This window comes from Oncorhynchus gorbuscha, linkage group LG17, assembly GCF_021184085.1.
Source record: "Oncorhynchus gorbuscha isolate QuinsamMale2020 ecotype Even-year linkage group LG17, OgorEven_v1.0, whole genome shotgun sequence".
Classification (NCBI taxonomy): domain Eukaryota; kingdom Metazoa; phylum Chordata; class Actinopteri; order Salmoniformes; family Salmonidae; genus Oncorhynchus; species Oncorhynchus gorbuscha.
In genome coordinates this window covers 18,474,809-18,498,982 of record NC_060189.1, presented here as the reverse complement: position 1 = coordinate 18,498,982, position 24,174 = coordinate 18,474,809, and the positions used below count along the sequence as shown (strand labels likewise).

Genomic DNA, 24,174 nt, shown 5'->3' with positions numbered 1-24,174 from the left:
CTGTTGGTAATACGTATGTATGCCCAATGACTCAGACAGAGTTCTCTAAGCCTGCCTGTGAAAGAGGAGCATTGACTGAACAAGGACATGTTTGTAGGACAGTGGGAGTGATTGAGTGAATCAAGCTGGAAGCCAGAGGCATTGTTCAGACTAGGAGATGTGTAGGAGGGCTGTGGGAGTGATCGAGTGAATCAAGCTGGAAGCCAGAGGCATTGTTCAGACTAGGAGATGTTAAGGATTTCTGTGGTGTGCAGGTGGTATGGGAGAGTGAAGAACCCAGAAAAATGACCAGGACCTCAGGAACTTGCAGCATCACATGACGAGGCTGGCATTAGAGGGGATGTCTATATTTACATTTACATTTAAGTCATTTAGCAGACGCTCTTATCCAGAGCGACTTACAAATATATGACAGCTGGTTTGGACTACCTTATGGTTACACATATGACAGTAACATGTGCACTGGGAGTCAGGAAGCAAGTTCAGGGAGTGAGTGAGTGAATAATTTAATTAATGCATGAATGAATGCATGAATGAATGCATGAATGAATCATAGTACGAATCATAGTACGAATCATAGTACGAATCATAGTACGAATCATAGTACGAATCATAGTACGAATCATAGTACGAATCATAGTACGAATCATAGTACGAATCATAGTACGAATCATAGTACGAATCATAGTACAACACAACCGACATGAAACAGAAACAATGAGGCCTGGAGGAAGGAACCAAAGGGAGTGACATATATAGGGCAGGCAATCAAGGAGATGATGGAGTCCAGGTGAGTGTCATTATGCGCTGATGCGCATAACGATGGTGACAGGTGTGCGCCATAACAAGCAGCCTGGTGACCTAGAGGCCGAAGAGGGAGCACACGTGACAATGACTCCCCTGTTGATGTAAACATGGTAGACTAGAATTCATGATCTAAAAGGGCATCATTTTCATGATAAATTGATTATATTTGTTCTATTAATGAAGCTGTAGATAATATATGAATGTTCTTTTTTGTATTATTCAGGCATTGGACATTTGTGTTTATTTTCTTTCCAGATGTGCAATCAATGAGATCAATGGGCTACTACATTCCCCATAATTCCTGTTGCACAGCTATCCACCAATTCATGTATTTGCTACCCACTGACCAAGATGAAGAGCTCAGAGGGGATGTGTCACAGCAGGAGAGAAGTGTGATTAAAAAACCATGGTGCTAAAAATTAAAAAACCATGGTGCTAAGTACAAACCTTCTTTCCCTGAATAAAAGACAAGTAAAATGAAATCCACATTATCGCTTGAGTATCTTGAGGATGTTGGATCCCATTGGTCTGAGGATCATGAGATAGAGTCAGTCGGCAGTAATGAGTCCTTTGAAAATGAACCTGACCAGGATGAAGGTCTATCTAATGTTTGCCCTGAGAATCCTAGGAGAGATGGAAAAGTGGATCTATCCAGCCCATACAGTGCATTCGGAAAGTATTCTGATCCCTTCCCCTTTTCCACCTTTTGATACGTTACAGCCTTATTCTAAAATTGATACCATTTTTTTTTTATACCCCTGTCTGGGATTTATTTAGAATCCAAGACACACTTAACCAGCATGGCTACCACAGCGATACGCCATTCCATCTGGTTTGTGCTTAGTGGGACTATAATTTGTTTTTCAACAGGACAATGACCCAAAACACATCTCCAAGCTGTGTAAGGGTTATTTGATCAAAAAGGAGTGTGATGGAGTGCTGCATCTGATGACCAGGCCTCCACAATCACCAATCTCAACCCAATTGAGATGGTTTGGGATGAGTTGGACCGCAGAATGAAGGAAAAACTGCCAAAAAGTGCTCGGCATATATGGGAACTCCTTCAAGACTGTTGAAAAAGCATTCATCATGATGCTGGTTGAGAGAATGCTAAGAGTGTGCAAAGCTGTCATCAAGTCAAAGGTTGGTTACTTTGAAGAATCTAAAATATACTTTGATTTGTTTAACACTTTTTGGTTACTACAAGATCCCATGTGTGTTACTTCATAGTTGATATCTTCACTATTATTCTACAATGTAGAAAATAGTAAAAAAATAATGAGTATGTGTGTCCAAACTTTTGACTGGTACATTATGTCCCTCTTTGTGGCACTTGATCATGTGACTGGCAGTTGTCCCGGTGCAACACAACTAGAGCCTGTATGACTTGTTTTGTTGATAGCTATGTCAAGAAAACAGAGCAGTGCTTTATTATAGCCATGGTGATTAACTGAACTGCATGGATGGAGTAGACATCACAGAAGATGGGCGTGGCAGTTGCAGCAGCAGAGAAATGTTTGGGTCTGAGTGATTGTAGTGCAGGAGATCTACAGGGAGTTTTGAGAGAAGGGGTTCCATCCAAGGCTGATGGCCTGGTGTAACATCGTTTAGGGCCAAAGTAGTGGGATGGGTGGTGGGTTTTGGGGACAGACCGTTGCAGGGTTAGATGGTTGTGCAATTTATAATGTTCCCCTTTCCTTTTTTTGTGATAAATGTGCAATATGCACTCCGACCTCTGAAAGGCAGCAATACTCACAACACAGCGTCTGGTCTGCCAGAAATTTACACGAAGAAGAATGTGTTTCGAGGAGGGCGGGATGTGTGCTCGGTATGTTGTTGTTTGTTAGTTGCGATGAGCAGTGCAACGTGATGGAGATAACAGTGTGAATGCTTTCCGAACAAACACAGTGGGATATCCCGATGTTTCAGCAGCCTTGCTGGGAATGGTGCAACTTTTCACTACGCAAGCGAACGAGTACGTGACATAATTATGTGAATATCCCCAAATTTAACAACTGTAGATGGAAATTGGACCTGCAAGCGCGTTCTGGTTTTTCGTATCACACGCAAACTTGTCTGAGAATCCCTCGCGCGTCTTTCCACTGTGGTTGAGTTTGAAATGGTGTGGCGTGGGACCTACCCAGACTATCCTCAGATTTTTCCATGTTTGAAGTGTTTGATATTTTCAAATCAGTCGTAAGCCTTTTGTAATTATTGTAATTCCGAGAGAAATTATGATATTGTTTTCGACTGCAGTTTGCAACAAACACGGATAAGGAGACCAGAAAAAAAGTGGCGTACCAGCAGTCTCGACTTTCTTTGGTGAGCTGTCCAGAGGGCTGTCAAAACTGGAGGGTTTCTGTGATGGTATGCGGTCCGGGATGTGCCCGTAATGCTTGGTGAATGAAAACGGGTGTTGGCTCACAGGAAACGACAGAACACTCAGAAGTTTGCCCACGAGTTAACGTTACCCTAGCTAACTAGATCTAGTTACTTGGCTGCATGTTTCTTTTTGCTAGCTAGCTGACGTTAGTTGTCTATATCTAGTCAATAGTAAAGTCATGTTGCTGGGTGATTCAGGTAACATTACCTAACTAGCGTAAGATAGTTAACGTTTGTTTATTTGGTCATGGTAGGTAGGTAGGTAGTTAGTTAGTTTAGTAAGCTAGCTAGGGCCAAGACTAATTATCTAAGTATATTTGATTAAACCATTAGTTGCAAGCGTGCTAGTTGCTAGCTAGTGAAAAGTTTTAAGCATGTGGGAAGCTGTCACTAGTATCTAACTAACGTTACTAAGTTAGTTAGTTATGTAACCTAGTAAGATGGATAGCCAAGTAGGTCTGGATGTCATGCTGGAAACCATAGCCCATAAACGAATAAAACCATAGCTAGCTGATAAAACATGAACTCTAAAATGGTAGCAAGCTAAACCTTATACTAGCTCCTTTCAACATAATGTGGAAAACATTGAATGTGATCCTATAATCAGACTGATCCCTGATCTGTTTATATTGTTTCGCCAACAACTATTCATTGTCTGTCTGGCATGACAACATAGTAGTTGACTGTATACTCCACACACAGATCTGGCACCAGGCTATAATCAGACAACTATATTTCCAGTAGATTAACATCACAGTTCTGTTGCTTTCATTTCAGCGGTGCTCCTGGCCCTGGACTGCTTCAACTGTGGAGGGGATCTCACTGAGTGACCATTGATGCTGCAACTCGGGGTGGCTGAGCCTATGCGAGAGTGCGAATACAGCCAGATCAGCACTCGCAGCTCAACCCCAATGGAAACTCCATACAAGAAGAGGACTCCCAAAAAGAGGAAGTGGCAAGCCTTCCCTGGGCGGAATAAATTTTACTGCAATGGGAGGATCATGATGGCCAGACAGACAGGGGTCTTCTACCTCACCCTCGTCCTCATTCTCATCACAAGCGGACTCTTCTTCACTTTTGAGTAAGTAGCTAAAGGTTTTTCCCTATGATTTTGCCTTCCTTTGGCCCACATTGCCTATGAACAGGGTATTGGGGCTGTAGCTAACAAAGAGCCAGGGTTTATGGCCCAACCTGTCACTGTTGATAAGCCAGTGGTAGCCTGTATGTGTATGAGACAGGCTCCCTCTCACTCTTCCTCAAGGTGCTCTTTCACCTTGAGCTGTCACATTGAGCAGCATCTTGTCTATGAGTTGGCAGAGTTGTATAAAGCCTTGTAATACTGTTAGCTCAGCTTTAATGTTTAGTCTCAGACCTTTTTCTGGAAGTCTCAGCAATCAATATGGTGTAGATAGCATAGAAGACTTGTCTTAACTCTCATGCATCATTCTTACTGACAGGGACAGCCCACTTGATGTCCTTTGTCTCCTGAGTTACTCATCATGGTAACACCTGTCTGGTTTCCTTTGAAAAGGTGTGGCTGTTCTAGTTTCTGTCATCACAGGATCTGTGTTTGAATGAATCTATCATACGATACATGTCCATTCATGTAGATTGAATAAACCTGAGGTCATCCTTCCAAATAAATACATTTTAGTTTAGTTAAAGTATTTGGTATAGACAACCTCTCTCTCATTGTTACTGATCACACTTACCAGCTAAGAGATGCTTAACAACTGAGGTTTCTGATGTAGGCGTGCATCTTTCTGTCTCGACCATTTGCTCTCTTTTTTCTCTCTCTCTCTCTCTCTCGCCCTTTCTTCATTGCTTCCTCTCTTGTTCTAGATTTCCCCATGCCTAGACTGGTTTACCCTCTTCTTCTAAAATGTCTCCAGTTCTCAGACGAGCTCTTTGTGACATGTTGTTTATTACTATATTTAATGTGGTGAAATGTGGAGCCTGTAAAACCTGAGCAGCAGGCTGTTATACCCACAGACACCACTTCTCCTCTCCCACTGTCTGTCCCTGGTTTAATAACGTTCCTTCTGCCTGGTTGATCTCAGCAGCACGACAACCTGTGTTCCTCTTATCCATTTTCAGGAGGTTGTAAATTGGCCCTCAGTGACTTCCAGGTCCCATGGAGTACAAAGGGGAGAGCATATATTTAGACACTGAGTGCTATTAGCATGAGGGATGTCTCCACAGCACTGGACCAGTCAGTCACTCTTTTCCTTTCCCTGCTTGTCCTGACTAATCACTCATTGTGGTCCAGGAGCCAGACAGTGCTTAGCACAAGAGGCTGATGAGGGGAGGACAGCTCATAGTAATGGCTGGAATGGAGTAACTGGAATGGTATCAGACACATGCAAACCATGTTTGATGAGTTCAATACCATTCATGTATTCCGTTCCAGTCATTAATATGAGCCCGTCCACCACAATTAAGGTGCCACTCAGCCTCCTGTGGTGCTAAGGAAGATAAGTCTGTTTCTAACTCCTACCATGGATGTTGTTGCTCAATTAGACCGGCAGCTTTTCTCACTGTGTTCCGTATGCATGATCAAGCCCTGGGTGTATTCTGTACAGTGCATTCGTAAAGTGTTCAGACCCTTTGACCTTATCCACATTTTGTTACATTACAGCCTTATTCTACATGAATTAATTATTTTTTTGTCCTCATCAATCTATACATAATGTCCCATAACGACAAAGCAAAAAACAGGTTTTTATGAATGTTTGCACATTTCATATTTACATAAGTATTCAGACCCTTTACTCAGTACTTTGTTGAAGAACCTTTCAGTTATTACAGCCTAGAGTCTTCTTGGGTATCAGGCATGGCACACCTGTATTTGGGGCGTTTCTCCCATTCTTCTCTGCAGATCATCTCAAGCTTTGTCAGGTTGGATGGGGAGTGTTGCTGCACAGTTATTTTCAGGTCTCTCCAGAGATGTTTGATTGGGTTCAAGTCCGGGCTCTGGCTGGGCCACTCAAAGACATCCAGAGAATTGTCCCGAAGCCACTCCTGCGCTGTGTTGCTTAGGGCCGGTGTCCTGTTGGAAGGTGAACCTTCGCCCCAGTCTGAGGTCCTGTGTGCTCTGGAGCAGGTTTTCATCAAGGATCTCTCTGTTCTTTGCCCTGTTCACCTTTCCCTCAATCCTAGTCTCTGTCTCTGCTGCTGAAAAACATCCCCACAGCATGATGCTGCCACCATCATGCTTCACCGTAGGGATGGTGCCAGGTTTCCTGCAGATGTGACGCTTGGCATTCAGGCCAAAGCGTTCAATCATGGTTTCATCAGACCAGAGAATCTTGTTTCTCATGGTCTGAGAGTCTTTCAGCTGCCTTTTGGCAAACTCCAAGCAGGCTGTCATATGCCTTTTACTGTGGAGTGGCTTCTGTCTGGCCCCTCTACCATGAAGGCCTGATTGGTGGAGTGCAACCAGAGATGGTTGTCCTTCTGGAAGTTTCTCCCATCTCCACAGAGGAACTCTGGAACTCTGTCAGAGTGACCATCAGAGTCTTGGTCACCTCCCTGACCAAGGCTTTTCTTCCCTGATAGCTCAGTTTAGCTGGGCGACCAGCTCTAGGAAGAGTCTTGGACGGTTCCAAACTTCTTCCATTTAAGATGGAGGCCACTGTGTTCTTGGGGACCTTCAATCCTGCAGACATTTTTTGTTACCCTTCCCCAGATCTGTGCCTCGACACAATCTGGTCTCGGAGCTCTACGGATAATTCCTTCAACTTCATGGCTTGGTTTTTGCTCTGATATGCACTGTCAACTGTGGGACCTTACATAGACAGGTGTGTGTCTTTCCAAATTATGTCCAGTCAATTGATTTTTACCACAGGTTGTAGAAACATCTCAAGGATGATTAATGTGAACATGATGCACCTGAGCTCCCATAGCAATGTGTCTGAATACTAATATAAATAAGGTATCTCTGTTTTATTTTTTATAAATTTGCAAAAATGTCCAAACCTGTTTTTGCTTTGTCATCAGTATGGGGTATTGTGTGTAGATTGGGGAAAAACAAATGATAGTCCCACTAAGTGCAAACCAGATGGAATGGCGTATCGCTGCAGAATGCTGTGTTAGCCATGCTGGTTAAGTATGCCTTGAATTCTAAATAAATCACTGACATTGTCAACAGCAAAGCACCATAACACCACCTCCTCCATGCTTCACGGTGGGAACCACATATGCAGAGATAATCTGTTCACCTACTTTGCTTCTCACAAAGACGCAGCAGTTGGAACCAAAAATCTCATTAGAGCAAAGGACTAATGTCCATTGCTTGTGTTTCTTTGCCCAAGCAAATTTCCTTCTTATTGGTGTCCTTTTAGTGGTGGTTTCTTTGCAGTAATTCGACCATGAAGGCCTGATTCATGCACTCTCCTCTAAGAATTAACCAATGATATCAGGCCACATCCGGCCATGATTACAGACACCTGCTTGTGTCCTTTGACACTTTATAAACTAGTTACCAGCAGTGTTTGTCATTATACCCTGATGAAGACAGCTTGTCTGTCGAAACGTTGGTTATTAAATTATTGCATCAGAGCTCCTAGAGTGTGTGGCTCTCCTTTTCCTTTTTTACTTGAACTCTGTGAAGCATTTATTTGGGCTGTGATTTCTGAGGCTTACAACTCTAATAAACATATCCTCTGCAGCAGAGGTAACTCTGGGTCTTCCTTTCCTGTGGCAGTCCTCATGAGAGCCAGTTTCATTGTAGCTCTTGATGGTTTCTGTGACTGCACTTGAAGAAACGTTCAAACTTCTTGAAATGTTTCTGGATTGACTGACCAACATCTCTTAAAGTAATGATGGACTGTTGTTTCTCTTTGCTTATTTGAGCTGCTGTTACCATAATATGGACTTGGTATTTTACCAAATAGGGCTATCTTCTGTATACCACCCCTGCCTTGTCACAACACAACTGATTGGCTCAAATGCATTAAGAAGGAAATACATTTCACAAATTAACAAGGCACACTAGTTAATTTATATTAATTCCAGGTGACTACTTAATGAAGCTGGTTGAGAGAATGCCAAGAGTGTGCAAAGCTGTCATCAAGGCAAAGGGTGTCTACTTTGAAGAATCTCAAATATAATATATTTTGACACTTTTTTTGGTTACTACAGGATTCCATGTGTTATTTCATAGTTTTGATGTCTTCACTATTATTCTACAATGTAGTTTTTTAAATATTTTTATTTCACCTTTATTTAACCAGGTAGGCTAGTTGAGAACAAGTTCTCATTTGCAACTGCGACCTGGCCAAGATAAAGCATAGCAGTGTGAACAGACAACACAGAGTTACACATGGAGTAAACAATTAACAAGTCAATAACACAGTAGAAAAAAAGGGGACCGTGCACCTGGCGACCTGGCTAGCGTGCACTGCACCCGGCTCGCCACAGGAGTCGCTAGTGAGATAAGTAAAAAGAAAGGAAAAACCCTTGGAAGAGTAGGTGTCCAAATGTGTGACCTGTGTGTACTGAACACAAATATAAACGCAACCATTTTAAAGATTTTACTGTCATATGGTTCTTATATGGAAATCGGTCAATTTAAATAAATTCATTAGGCCGTAATCTCTGGATTTCACATGACTGGGAATACAGATATGCATCTGCACACATGCATTCAAAAATATATATAACAAATGGGCCTCAGGATCTTGTTGCGGTATCTCTGTACATTGAAATTGCTATCGATAAAATGCAATTGTCTGAGCTTACGCCTGGCAATACATATCTCCACCGCCACCATGGGGCACTATGTTCACTATATACGCTTTGGATAAAAGCGTCTGCTAAATGGCATTTATTATTATTATTATTATTATATATATATATATTAAATTCACCCCCTTTTCTAAACAATTTTGTTGTATCCAATTGTTAGTAGTTACTATCTTGTCTCATCGCTACAACTCCCTTACGGGCTCGGGAGAGACGGAGGTCGAAAGCCATGCGTCCTCCGAAACACAACCCAACCAAGTCGCACTGCTTCTTAACACAGCGCGCATCCAACCCGGAAGCCAGCCGCACCAATGTGTCGGAGGAAACACTGTGCACCTGGCGACCTGGCTAGCGTGCACTGTGCCCGGCTCGCCTCAGGAGTCGCTAGTGCGCGATGAGACAAGGATATCCCTACCGGCCAAACCCTCCCAAACCTGGACTACGCTAGGCCAATTGTGCGTCGCCCCACGGACCACCCGGTCGCGGCCGGCTGCGACAGAGCCTGGGCGTGAACCCTGAGTCTCTAAGCCACCCGGGAGGTCCTCTGATCACAATATTGACATCAGCAAACCGCTCGCCCACACCATACATGTGGTCTGCGGTTGGGAGGCTGGTTGGACGTTCTGCTAAATTCTTTGAAACAACAGTGGCGGATTATGGTAGAGAAATTAACATTCCATTCTCTGGCAACAGCTCTGGTGGACATTCCTGAAGCCACCATGCCACTTGCATGCTCCTTCAACTTGAGACATCTGTGGCATAATGTTGTGTGACACAACTGCACATTTTAGTGGCTTTTATTGGCCCCTGCACAAGGTGCACCTGTGTAATGATCATGCTGCTTCAACATCTCCTTGATATGTTACACCTGTGAGGTGGATGGATTATCTTCGTGAAGGAAAAATGCTCACCAAGAGGGATGTAAACAAATTTGTGCACAACATTTGAGAGAAATAAGCTTTTTGTGCACATGGAAAATTTCTGATCTTTTATTTCAGCTCATGAAACATTGGACCAACACTTTACATGTTGCGTTTATATTTTTGTTCAGTATACTGTAGATGCAAGCGGCAGAGCCTGGTCCCCACACAAGGACCACCATCCACACACCTGGAGGATACCAGCTGCTTCTTGGTGATCGACACCCCTCAATTTGTCCTTTCCTGCCTGCCCGTGTTCCCAGTGGAACCACATGCCCCTCTGTGTCGCCTGCTGCCTCTGTTTGTTATGACTGCAGGTTTCAGTTCACAGGAACTCTGGAGGATAACAGAGCTCATACAGAGAGCTCCGTACTGTTGTCTCCAGCCCCTCAGGCCATCGGAGTCCTCCTGACTGTCCTCTGTTCAGCTGAGAGGAACCAGCTATCTATCAGACAGGGTGCTAGTCAGTCCAGTCCTCAACTGCTGTTCTCTAAAGCGTTTCTAGATTTGCACTGCACTTCCTACCTTTTACCCTCTGCCAGTCTCAGCTGAGCCCAAGGCATTATCGTAAACGTCTAGCCTAATCCCTATTGATGCCTGCCTGGCTGTCAACGTCTCCTTCATAAACACTGTATCAAGATGGTGTGTTGTCCCTCACAGGACTTCTTCAATGATCAGAGCTGGACAGAAGTGTAATAACCAGGAATTCCTCTTCTTGCCTAACAACAGGGACTTGACTGTCAGTCATTGGCCTTGAACTCTGATGAGAGGTCCTGGTGAGATCCGCCATTGTTCCTCTGCTTTCTCCAGACTTTCTTTCAGTTGGTCTCATGTGGAGAGCTGGGGAGAGAAAGCATAGGTACTTATGAAGCAGTAAAGCCTGGGAGCGGGACAGATACAGGGCAGCAGGAAAAGCCGATATCTTCCTCATCCCTCTTTAATGTCCCCATCTCAGAGAGATGCTCAGCTATGTGTGTATATATGGTGAACCCTCTTAGTGAATGCCAGACTGAGCTGTTTATTATTCTGTTGTGTTGCTCTCTCCCAGACGCCCATATGTCCTGTTGTTGCAACTTGTACATGTCAACCTTTTCCTCTTGTTTTGCTATAGTTTTATCTAGAAAAAGGTTTTCAGTAGTACTTTTGAGCAACTCTAGTTCATGTTCTTTAAAGTACTATAGCCCTAGTTCCACAGCATCTTCTGTTGTGCAAGGAGATGGTCTGAACTCAGGTCTTTTTCTATGCTATTTGTCTATTCTACACTGAAATTTAGGCTTAGTTATTAAAGGGCAGCAAGGCCGTAGCACTGCACAAATGAGTTGGAGCTGTGTGCCCGTGTTGATGGATGGTGGCTCGAAGCTTGCTATGTTAAGCTGTCTTTTGAGCTAAGAAATGTGGACAAAAGAAAAAGGCGCTGCAAGTTTCGATGCAGATTGTGTCAGGAGGTGTAGCAAATCAGCAGAGACGGCAGGCGATAGATATTCAGTGACTGGAGAACATGAGGAACATTGCGTAGTATATGTGTAGTTTATGCTGCTCAGACAGGTATGGTTGCTATTAGAAAGGATGCATTGTTTCTCTCTGTGAATTGTGCAAGACACAGTGATGCAGTTCCCCCGTTGTTTGTTTTCCACAGTGTTCTCCAGAATAAAATCGACATCTTGGTCTAACATATGATCTACCACATTTGGCGTGCAAGTCCCTGTGTGTATGGATGAATGTTTAATTTAATGGGGATCTTTGTACGTTGACTCATTTAGGGTTAGTGGGGTGGTAGCGGAGCGATTAGTGCTTTTTGAGGTCTGTTCAATTGATAAAAAAATAATTGTTTTCAATTATTTTGGTTGAATGCTGTAACACAGAATAAAATAATTAAAGGCCCATGATTGTAGTGACTGCTAGGGCTGGGGAGATATGGCCAAAATATCATATTCACAGTAAAAATTTCTGACAGTGTTTTATGTTTTTCAATAATAACAGTTCTAAATTGACTTTGAGTAGTCGTAACCCTGGGGTGGCAACACATACACTGATCAAAAATATAAACGCAACATGTTAAGTGTTGGTCCCATATTTCATGAGATGAAATAAAAATTCTCAAATTTTCCATATGCACCAATAAAATTGTGTGCACAAATCTCTTTACATCCCTGTCCAACCGGCCTCCCAACCGCTGACCACGTGTAACACACCAACCCAGGACCTCCACATCTGGCTTCTTCACCTGCGGGATCGTCTGAGGGTTTATTTCTGTCTGTACTAAAGCCCTTTTGTGGGAAAAACACATTTTGATTGGGTGAACCTGACTGCCAAGTGGGTGGGCCTATGCCCACCCATGGCTGCACCCCTGCACAGTCATATGAAATCCATAGATTTAGGGCCTTATGAATTTATTTAAATTGACTGCTTTCCTTATATGTACTGTAACTCAGTAAAATCTTTTACAATTGTTTCATGTTTTGTCTATTTTTGTGATTTTTAAATGGGTCTTTCTACATTGACTGTTTTTATATTGTTCAACTAAACTTAAATCAAAAATAATTTTCAGCATTAATCATTTCTGTATTTCGTGCACTCATTTGAGATTATTTCCACGGTGCCATATTTTTAACCAAATGCGATTTTAGTAAAACACTTGGGTCAACTGTTGGAGTCAAGGAAATATAATTATTATTCTAATTGTATAGTTAGAATATAATAATGTGCACTTTGAATACAGTGTTTGACAACGAATGAAAATGCCAGGGAGGAGTTATTGTGACAGGGTAGGAACTAAAGTGTTGATAAGTGTGTTTCCTAGGAAACACACTTATCTTAGTTACTTATAGAACACTAGTGGATTTATATTAAGAAGCAAAGTGAAAACCGCATCATCAACATGTGCTGTATTGTCCATGCAGACTAAACACAAGTGTCTCGTGGTTGAGTAAGTACAAATGAAGAGGGGGAGAGAGAGACCCCTGTTTATAGAGGGTAAAGTAAAAACCTAAACCGGTCCATATAGTAAAATACGGTATTTTATTTGAACTTTTATTTAACTAGGCAAGTCGGTTAAGAACAAATTCTTATTTTCAATGATGGCCTAGGAACAGTGCCTTGTTCAGGGGCAGAACGACAAATTTGTACCTTGTCAGCTCGGATTTGATCTTGCAACCTTTCGGTTACTAAGCCTAGTGGTTAGAGCGTTGGACATCTGCCACCTTATACTGTCCAGCCCTAGTGATTGCCCATTACTGCTTATCAGTTATTGACAATAAAAATGATACTGAACTAAAATATAAACACAACATGTAAAGTGTTGGTTCCATGTTTCATGAGCTGAAATAAAAGATCCCAGAAATGTTCCATACACACAAAGCTTATTTCTCTAATTTTGTGCACAAATTTGTTTACATCCCTGTTGAGCATTTCTCCTTTTGCCAGAGGCAGGTCGTTATTCCGTTGGACTAGTTAACTGTAAGGTTGCAAGATTGCAACCAGGACTTCCACATCAGGCTTCTTCAGCTGTGGGATCGTCTTGAGATTTCCTTCTACGAACTGTAACTCAGTAAAATCATTGTAATTGTTGCATGTTGCGTTTTTATATTTTTGTTCAGTATAAATGTAAGGGAGATGTTTAACCAGGTGTGTTATGGTGAGGGTGTGCAGCGTGGTTTTTATGTGGGTGTTGGAAAGCAGGATCTTGTCCATTCACACACCCCCGAGCTCTCCTTTCCATAGTCTAATCCGTCTCTGCAGCTCTCTGCTGGCTGTGTCTGAGGACTGAATCCACATAGGGGAGGGGGGAACATACGCAGAGGGTGTGCCTCAGTGCCTGCCTCGTTGACTAGCCTTCATAAACCTCTTTAAAGCATGCGATTAGGATTGACTAAAAGCTCAGCAGTTTTTGAATAGTGAGTAAGCTTTGCTATTAAGCAGGGGAGGCAACGAGAAAGAGATTTTGCCATCAGCACTAAGTTCTTTTGAGTCTCCTGATAGAGGAGAGTGGAACAGAAACATTGCCTTGAGGAAAGGGGAGTTAAGGACAACTAAATGCTCTTCATCATAGCTCCCTCTTGACGAGACTTTTTCCATGTCAGGCAGTGCCACTACAAATGTGGTTTTAAGTTGCCATCCACAAATAAGGGCCTTATCTGCTTGTACCACCTTTACCACTTCCATTACAGTGTGAGCTCACATAACACGTGGGTCTAGATACGTTTTCAGTCCCCAGCATGGCAGGGCATTAGAAACCAACGCAAATAATGATCACACATGATCACACCACCAGTGGAGCTGCTGATCAAAACTACTCTCCACCCCCACATCCACATTAATGCCAGGGCATGCTCATTTGTTTTCTCATCATGCTGAAGTGCTCTGTCATTATGAATATGATCCCGTAGAGCAGCTGTTGCAGCTATGTAACCCTGTGGTGAGTCATCATACTCTCTCATTTGCATGGCCTGCCTATGACTGAGCAGGTAGCAGTCATGTAGCTATGATGGGATGGCATGGTAACTCAGTGGGCTATGGAATGGGATTCGACTTTCATTTGATATAGCCATTCAATTATTGTCATTATTATTATTAATGTTTTCTGCATTTCTGTGATATAGCTCTTTGTTCAAAGCTAAAACTGTGAACTTCTCCTTTTCAGAGACTGTTTGCAGATTGGCTATACCTAATTGAACACCCCAGGCAAAGCATTAGTAGCAAATTAGTGTAACTGCCGCCTCCAAAGAATACAGCAGGTCAGAATTCCCCCAGGAAAGAATGTTGGACTGTTTTACCATTTTTATTACAGTATTACATAGGATACATCCTCTTTATGTATCTTTATTAGTTCTGCCCAGTGCTCAGAGAGAAGGTCATCTGCTTTGGAGGACTATGCAAAGGCAGAACTCCTGTAACCGTTAAGTCAGTCATCGGGGGCAGCTTAATGATGATGAATTGTGGAAAACATTCGGCTGAACCTCTGAAGGCAGCAGCTTGGAGCAGAACAGCCACACCTGCATTACACACACGCTTCCCTGAGGATAAAGCACACGCTTTTCTGAGACTAAGACCTTGTTGAAAGCTTTCCTGAAGAAGGGGGTTTGTTCTAGGCCTACATGGAGTCAGCAAGAAACCACACCTGCCATTTTTTTAATGACATTTACATTTACATTTAAGTCATTTAGCAGACGCTCTTATCCAGAGCGACTTACAAATTGGTGGATTCACCTTATGACATCCAGTGGAACAGCCACTTTACAATAGTGCATCTAAAATAACCTGCCTTTCACTAAATCCCCAACCACAGAAGAGTTCAATTTGCTTTTCATTACTGTACATTGCATAACTGGTCATTGAATCACAATGAAAGGTAGAATACTAACATAAAATATGTTAAAGATTGTCCAGTCACATCTGTGTGTTTACCAAACATTTCCCTTTTTTGGACATGACATGGCTTCTCGCAGGTCACCTTGTCACGCACTTTCCTTTCCGGTTTCCGTCTCTTTCCTGTGGATGGCGAGAGGCTAACTCTGTCAGCTAGACTTAGTCCAACCAGGCAGAAATCAAGTTGTGTTCCTTCTCATCCCAACTCCCCCAGGCTGCCACTGACTTCTGGTCCCCAATATATGCCACACAGCCTTCTCATTCTACCCATGTCCGTTCACTTGGGTGGGGGTAATTGAGGGCATTGCATATGTTGGCGGCTTATACTAACACATTTGGAAGGATTTTCACACACACACACACACACACACACACACTTCTGCTCTGCAAAGCTTTGATTGTTGCTCTGCTGGTAGCACATCATGCTACCAGAGGACATGACAACTAATTCATAACAGCTTTCACTGTCCTTGACAGACAAATCATTTCTTCCAGGTTAGGTTCATGCCCTGCCCTTGTGTAGATGCAATTAAGTGCAATGAGAATGCAATTAAACATAATGCTTACAAAGCTCTGAATCCATAGGCTATAGATTAAAAAATTATGAATACTCTTTGCTAAAGGCCACTAAAGCTGCTGTTTTAATGGTCTACGCTCAGAGAAATTAATGGACCTTTCAGCAATGTTTTTTTATCAACGTGCTTAATGGCTAACTAGCCTGCTTAATCATTTTCATTCTGTCCTGCAACTGCAGCATTAGATAAAGCACTTATCTTTCACATAGCAGCTTCTTCTCTTGCACTACATCGTCTGCCTTCAGCTCTCACAAAACAAACCCATCAACTTCTCATGCAAACAGTTATACATAGCTTCCCACTTATGCACATTTTGTCCCCCCAGGCTGTTTGTAGTAGATCAGAGGGTATTGATAGTCTCTAAAGCCTTTTTACAGCCTAGTACTCTAGTTCTGGGGGTTCTAATGACTTGAAACGTAGGCACTAGGCAACTGTGAGAGTGTTGCCACATCTCACAACAAGCTGCTGGGAAGATTATTATAATCTATTTAGCAAGTGAGACCAGGCCAAAATAGTTGCACACAAAGTTTCAAACATTTACAACATAAAACACAAAGCACTCTAGTTTTAAAACCTCTGTTTACACACATTGAACAGGCGTATTAGTTTATGGGGGAGTGGTTCAACACCTGTATGTATTGTTCCATCAAGTGAAATGGGTTGTTTTACAGGGTATGCCGTAGTACAGCTCACCTGGAGCATATTAGGGTTAAGTGTCTTGCTCGAGCACATCAACAGATGTTTCAACTTGTCTGCTCAAGTATTCAAACCAGCAACCTTTCAGTTACTAAGGTAGGGGTCAAAAGATTGACAACCCCCTAAATCATTTTTCACCATAGGGTAAAATCTAACAAAAATAATTTAAGAAGACTATTTCCTGTACTTTATGTCCTTTTTTGAGGCTCATTCCAAGTAGAGGGGGACAGAGTACTGGAACACAATTTTTTATTTTTTTACCTATTTACCTTACGCCGTATGTCCACCAGATGCGCATGAGCTTTGCCGAATGTTGTTTTTGCCAGATTTCTAGTCTGCATTTTCCATACATGACGCACATGTGCTTCGCAAGCCTGCAGAATGGTTTACAGCATGGAGAAGGTCATTTTGCTACCGGTGCCTCCATGCTAAAAATGCTGCAGGGAGACACATTGCCAATACGATTGGATTACCTGGTCAGTTGAATGGGAAATAATTAGCTGGAAAGTGGGAGCTAGGTGCTGTTCATTTTTTTGGGGGGATAAGCTATACAGCAAAGTGGTTAGCTTTGTAGTTAGCTTGACTGTTTATGAACTTCTGCTTGTACCACCGCACGGTAAAGCAACGCATGAGTTGAAAATATTGAATGCATGCAGTACACAGAACACAGCGAAGTCTAGTGTGGCATCCCCAACGCAGCGTTGCAGACTGCCCCATTGACAATGAATGACTTCCGCTGGACCGCGAAGAGTTTGACGCATTTGGTGGACATGCAGTCCTGTGAGCGTAGGTGATAATTGTCATTAGCTTGCTGGACAATCTAGGTACTCTGGTAAAATGGGGGCCTTCCATTAAGATCTGTGAGAAGTGGTAAATAATGTATAGGGGATGTGATAACTATAACCCGTGTCTGGTTATTGTTGCGATTAATCTTCTCTGCTGGAGACAAAATTAGTGGGAAGACCTTCAGGCACCTCACTGAGGTAAAAAAGAATATTGTGCGAGATGCCACCGGTGATGATCAACTTACTCTCTTGAGTCTATTGCTTTTGAACCCGGCTCAACAGGACAAGGATCTGACACTTCTGACTCATGTTCAGAGTATTTCCAAGAGACTGCTCAAACAGAATCCTGATTGACTGTTAATTTGCTTCCTCTTCCTGTTTCAGAACGGTATTGCTTCTTATTGAAAACAGCACAGATTAATTTTAAATGTCTCTAGACTGTGGTGTAGGTTGTAGGAGGGGAATTGGGCTTGGCTCAGATTCAAGCATCTCTAGTGTTTTGTTGGCCTTTGACCTCTTGGCTCAAAACGCGAAGCTCAAATCACTGTGTTCAAATTCTTCGTTTTAGTAATGAGGAGAAAGTTCATAAATGTTTGTCCTTTGATTCATTACCAAACTATTTGTTTAAGTTGCAGAGGGGTGGTGTGTTCCTATAGTCTCATCTGTGTTTTATGTGGTGATGATAGTGAGTTAACTGGAATATTGGCGATTTAGTGTTAGGCATACCATTTGCCTAGACAAGGAGTGTTGAACTGTCCATCTAGGCCATAGGCTGATCTGAAGCAGTGTTGGTGTTTTTGACTGATGGGCTGATGTCACTTCTGTAGAACTTCAGTGCTTCAACATAAAGGCACCACATGTGGAGGTTCCTCTAGTGAAATGCAGGAAACGGTCTGCTTGTGGTAAACATACAATGGAGTCAAGATGTCACACATGGAATGTAAATGCATGTTTATGTCTGAGATGCAATTTAAACTTTTTAAAATTGAAAGTGATGGTGATCTCCGAAACCCAAATAAACTCCCCATATGGTACGCAGCAGTGCATAATCCTAACCCACATCATCCTCCATGGATTTGTACAGTCTGCTTTAACTTCTTAGTGATCCCTTCCCGCTCGAATCCTGGTAACTGGATTGATTTGACCGCATCCAGTGAAATTGCAGCGCGCCAAATTCAAAAACATAAATACTCATAATAAAAATGGACAAAATATGCATGTGTAATACATCAAAATAAAGTTGAACTTCTTGTTAATCCAGCCGTAGTGTCAGATTTCAAAAAGGCTTTACGGCAAAAGCAGACCATTATCTGAGGACCGTGCCCCGCATACCAACACATGAATCATTTTTCAACCAGTCAGAAATAACAATATATTTCATGCCTTACCTTTTGAAGATCTTCTGTTGGCACTCAAATGTCCAAGAAACATCACAAATGGTCCTTTTGTTCGATAAATTCCTTCTTTATATCCCCAAAATGTACATTTATTTGGTGTGTTTGATTAAAAAAATACACCGGTTAAAACCCGCCCAACATGACTACAAAGTATCTAATAAGTTACCTGTGAACTTGGTCCAAACATTTAAACATTATATTTTTTATTGTTTATGGTCAGATAATGGAGTTGCATACAGGCACATTTTTTGTTGTTGTCATCTATCATGTTAGGAAGTTAGTCTCATGATGTACTCCCTTCCTGCATTCCTACAGTGAACTGTCACAAACTTTTAATTGACTGTCTTTGCTATTAAAAGCAGCCAATTGCCTCTGTGCCATGGTAAGGTTAGGTGATGTCAGTTTTCGGGACCCCTCAGTTGGTTCGTGATTTAAATGTTATTTCTCAAAAGCCAATGTGTTCCCACACTGTTGTCGTTAAAACCCTCTACCCCCTTTCACTAATTTCACAGCCCACAGCTATAATTCAAACCACAGTTGTAGTGAATTGACAAGCCCATATCATCTGCCCTATCTAGTTAATTCTGGATAGCCTTTTTTTGGTTGTCATCCTCATGCATTTAAAAGAGAAAAGAGAGAGGCCAAACTTCCAGATTAAGCATTGGTTCGCATCACCAGCTACCAGCACTCGCAGTGGGTTCTGAGGGAGGAGAGCGGCGCGATCAGAGAAAGAGCTGGAGAACGTGCAAGCTGAGAGGGCTCTGTGGGTGTAATTTTTCCGGTGGTACATTTACATTTACATTTGAGTCATTTAGCAGACGCTCTTATCCAGAGCGACTTACAAATTGGTGCATTCACCTTATGACATCCAGTGGAACAGTCACTTTACAATAGTGCATCTAAATCTTAAAGGGGGGGGTGAGAGGGATTACTTATCCTATCCTAGGTATTCCTTAAAGAGGTGGGGTTTCAGGTGTCTCCGGAAGGTGGTGATTGACTCCGCTGTCCTGGCGTCGTGAGGGAGTTTGTTCCACCATTGGGGGGCCAGAGCAGCGAACAGTTTTGACTGGGCTGAGCAGGAGCTGTACTTCCTCAGTGGTAGGGAGGCGAGCAGGCCAGAGGTGGATGAACGCAGTGCCCTTGTTTGGGTGTAGGGCCTGATCAGAGCCTGGAGGTACTGAGGTGCCGTTCCCCTCACAGCTCCGTAGGCAAGCACGCTGTTCATTTGAGACGAATCGTTTCAGGGATGGAATATTTCCCTCCTGATAATGTAGGTCAGTGCTATAATATCCAATGGATCAACTCTGAGGGGAGGGGGGGAAGACGGCAGTTTGACCCTTAAGCCGAGAGAGGTGGAAAACCAGTTATAAAACAAGGAAAAAGAGCTGCTGTGGCAGGGCAGGGGAAATTGATGAGACATAGCTGAGGCTTGGTACACCATGCTTGGAGGGAGATGTGGGACATCGTACCCCGGAATCTGACTCCGTTAACAACCCATCCAAAGAATGTCAGAAGACCGGGTCTGACCCCGCTGCAGTTTGCCATCAGATCTCATGAAACCCGATTTAATGATGCCTGAAATCACTTTGATTTGCTTTTGTGAGGTCCCTTACCCTTTCTAGCGCCGGCATTCCGCTAGCGGAACCCCTCGACAACATTCCTCTGAAAAGGCAGCGTGCAAAATTAAAAAATATTTTGGGGAAATATGTAACTTTCACACATTAACAAGTCCAATACAGCAAATCTTGTTAATCTACCCATCGTGTCAGATTTAAAAAATGCTTTACAGCGAAAGCACAACATATGATTATGTTAGATCATAGCCCAAAAAACACACAGCCATTTTCCCAACCAAAAATAGAAATATAGATAAAATGAATCACTAACCTTTGATGATCTTCACCAGATGACACTCATAGGACATCATGTTACACAATATATGTATGTTTTGTTTGATAATGTGCATATTTATATCCAAAAATCTCAGTGTACATTGGCGCGTTACGTGCAGTAATGTTTTGATTCCAAAACATCTGGAGATTTTGCAGAAATACTCATAATAAACATTGATATTAGAACTGTTATTCACAGAATTAAAGATAGACTTCTCCTTAATGCAACCTCTGTCAGATTTTTTTTTTACTTGACGGAAAAAGCATAATCTGAGAACGGAGCTCAGAACCCAAAACAGCCAGAGGAATATCTGCCATTTTGGAGTCAACAGAAGTTAGAAATTACACCATAAATATTCACTTACTTTTGATGATCGTCATCAGAAGGCACTCCCAGGAATCCCAGTTCGACAATAAATTACCGCTTTTTTCCATAAAGTCCATAATTTATGTCCAAATAGCCACTTGTTGTTAGCATGTTCAGCCCAGTAATCCGTCTTCATGAGGCACAGGCACTTCGTCCAGACAAACTCAAAAGTTCCGTTACAGTCCTTTAGAAATATGTCAAACAATGTATGGAATCAATCTTTATGATGTTTTTAACATAAAACATCAATAATATTCCAACCGGATAATTCCTTTTGTCTTAAGAAAAGCACTGGAACGAGAGGTAACTCTGTCGGGAGCGCGCGTCATGAGACCAAGGCACTCTGCCAGACCACTGACTCAGAGGTCTCATGAGCCCCTCCTTTATAGTAGAATCCTCCAAGTTTCTAAAGACAGTTGACATCTAGTGGAAGCCGTAGGAAGTGCAGCTTTATCCATATCTCAATGTGTATTTGGTAGGCCAAGCTTTAAAAAACGATAAACCTCAGATGTCCCACTTCCTGGTTGGATTTGTCTCAGGTTTTCGCCTGCCATATGAGTTCTGTTATACTCCAACATCATTCAGACATCAACAGTTTTAGAAACTTCTGTGTTTTCTATCCAATACTAATAATAATATACATATATTAGCATCTGGGACAGAGTAGTAGGCAGTTCACTCTGGGTACGCTATTCATCCAAAAGTGAAAATTCTGCCCCCTATCCCAAAAAGGTTAAGAACTTGGGAGGGAGGGAGGGAGGGAGGGAGGGGGGGGGGACGACAAAGGATTTAGTGACACTGCCTGGAGCTACGCTGGGCAATGAGATTGCAGGTTTAGACCGAACTCTTTGTTATTTTGGGTGACGAGTTGGCCTAGCTATGCTGTAATTGCAGTCCCGGATAGGGCTGTTGCAGTGACTGTATTACCGCCACACCGGCAGTCATGACTGCAGCAAAATTCCACATGACCGTTGAGTCACGGTAATCTCCTGTTATGTAGTCTGGACATGCATTGGTAGTACCCAACTCGCTAACTACCATCAGGTCCTAATGGCCTGGTACTCAGGGTTCTATTGTCCCTCCATCAGGTCCTAATGGCCTGGTACTCAGGGTTATATTGTCTCACCATCAGGTCCTAATGGCCTGGTACTCAGGGTTCTATTGTCCCTCTAACCACTCTAACATCAATGCAAATGAAATCGAAAATCACATCAAACACTTATCAAAACAGTATCATGCTTTTAAAACTCACCTCACTGTCATGATCAATTTGAAGAGAGAAGTTCAACAGCAGGTTGAAACTGAGTGTAAAACATGGTTGTTGTGGAGATTTGTTTGAAATCCATATACATATTTGAGTTTATGCATACGCTTCGAGGGCATATAGATTAGAGGTCGACCGATTTTTAATCAGCATGGGCAATTTAATTAGATTTCATAACAATCAGTAATGGGCTTTTTTGCTCTATCAAATATCAAATCATAGACTTAACTATAATAAACACACAGAAATACGAGCCTTGGGTCAAATCCGGAAACTTATCACCTCGAAAACAAAATGTTTATTCCGTTCCGTATTTTATCTAACGGGTGGCATCCCTAAGTCTTAATATTCCTGTTACATTGCACAACCTTCAATGTTATGTCATAATTACGTAAAATTCTGGCTAATTAGTTCGCAAAGAGCCAGGCGGCCCAAACTGTTGCATATACCCTGACTCTGCGTGCAATGAACGCAAGAGAAGTGACACAATTTCACCTGGTTAATATTGCCTGCTAAGCTGGATTTCTTTTAGCTAAATATGCAGGTTTAAAAATATATACTTGTGTATTGATTTAAAAAAAGGCATTGATGTTTAAGTACAGATTGGAGCAACGACAGTCGTTGGTTGATTCTTTTTTATAAGATAGGTAAGTTGCTAGCTAGCATTAAACTTAACAGGCAGGCTCCTTGTGAGGCAGGTGGTTAGAGTGTTGGACTAGTTAACTGTAAGGTTGCAAGATTGAATCCCCCGAGCTGACAAGGTACACATCTGTTGTTCTGCCTCGTTCCTAGGCTGTCATTGAAAATAAGGTGTTCTTAAATGACTTGCCTAGTTAAATAAAGATTCAATAAAGGTGTAAAAAATAAAAAATAAAATTGGCGCCCAAAAATACAGATTTGCGATTGTTATGAAAACTTGAAATTGGCCCTAATTAATCGGCCAACCTCTATCAATTGTTTTATGACTCCAGAGTAGTACAGTCGTGGCTAAAAGTTGACCTTTTTCAAGACTTCTGCAATCCTGGCATGTTGTCAATTAACTTCTGGGCCACATCTTGACTGATGGCAGCCCATTCTTGCATAATCAATGCTTGGAGTTTGTCAGAATTCATGGGGTTCTGTTTGTCCACCAGCCTCTTGAGGATTGACCACAGGTTCTCAATGGGATTAAGGTCTGGGGAGTTTCCTGGCCATGGACCCAAAATATCAATGTTTTGTTCGCCGAGCCACTTGGAGCACCTTGCCATAAGGCAAAAGTGATAACTATCATGCTTGGAAAAGGCATTGTTCATCACCAAACTGTTCCTGGATGGTTGGGAGAAGTTGCTCTCGGGGGATGTGTTGGTACCATTCTTTATTCATGGCTGTGTTCTTTGGATGTGTTCAAAATTGTGAGTGAGCCCACTCCCTTGGCTGAGAAGCAACCCCACACATGAATGGTCTCAGGATGCTTTACTGTTGGCATGACACAGGACTGATGGTAGCGCTCACCTTGTCTTCTCTGGACAAGCTTTATCCGGATGCCCCAAACAATCGGAAAGGGGATTCATCAGAGAAAATGACATTACCCCAGTCCTCAGCAGTCCAATCCCTGTACCATTTGCAGAATATCAGTCTGTCCCTGATGTTTTTTCCTGGAGAGAAGTGGCTTTTTGCTGCCCTTCTTGGCATCAGGCTATCCTCCAAAAGTCTTTGCCTCACCGTGTGTACAGATGCAGTCACACCTGCCTGCTGCCATTCCTGAGCAAGCTCTGTACTGGTGGTGCCCCGATCCGGCAGCTGAATCAACTTTAGGAGACGGTCCAGGCGCTTGCTGAACTTTCTTGGACGCCCTGAAGCCTTCTTCGCAACAATTGAACCGCTCTCCTTGAAGTTCTTGATGATCCGATAAATGGCTGCTTTAGGTGCAATCTTACTGGCAGCAGTATCCTTGCCTGTGAAGCCCTTTTTGTGCAAAGCAATGATGAGGGCACGTGTTTC

General features: G+C 42.5%; 1 protein-coding gene across 6 annotated transcripts in view; it reads left to right on the top strand.

Annotated features, from left to right (window-relative positions):
* Window positions 1-2,483: 2,483 nt before the first annotated feature.
* The window catches only part of LOC124001792 (palmitoyltransferase ZDHHC14-like), a 96,975-nt gene continuing 75,284 nt past the window's right edge, over window positions 2,484-24,174 (top strand). For 2 of the 6 annotated variants that reach the window (XM_046308874.1, XM_046308869.1), the window contains exons 1-2: window positions 2,642-3,129; window positions 3,967-4,270. In XM_046308874.1, the coding sequence (XP_046164830.1) occupies window positions 4,026-4,270 (245 nt within the window). In that variant the 5' untranslated portion in view covers window positions 2,642-3,129; window positions 3,967-4,025. The other 4 variants (XM_046308871.1, XM_046308873.1, XM_046308870.1 and 1 more) reach the window with 4 other exon arrangements.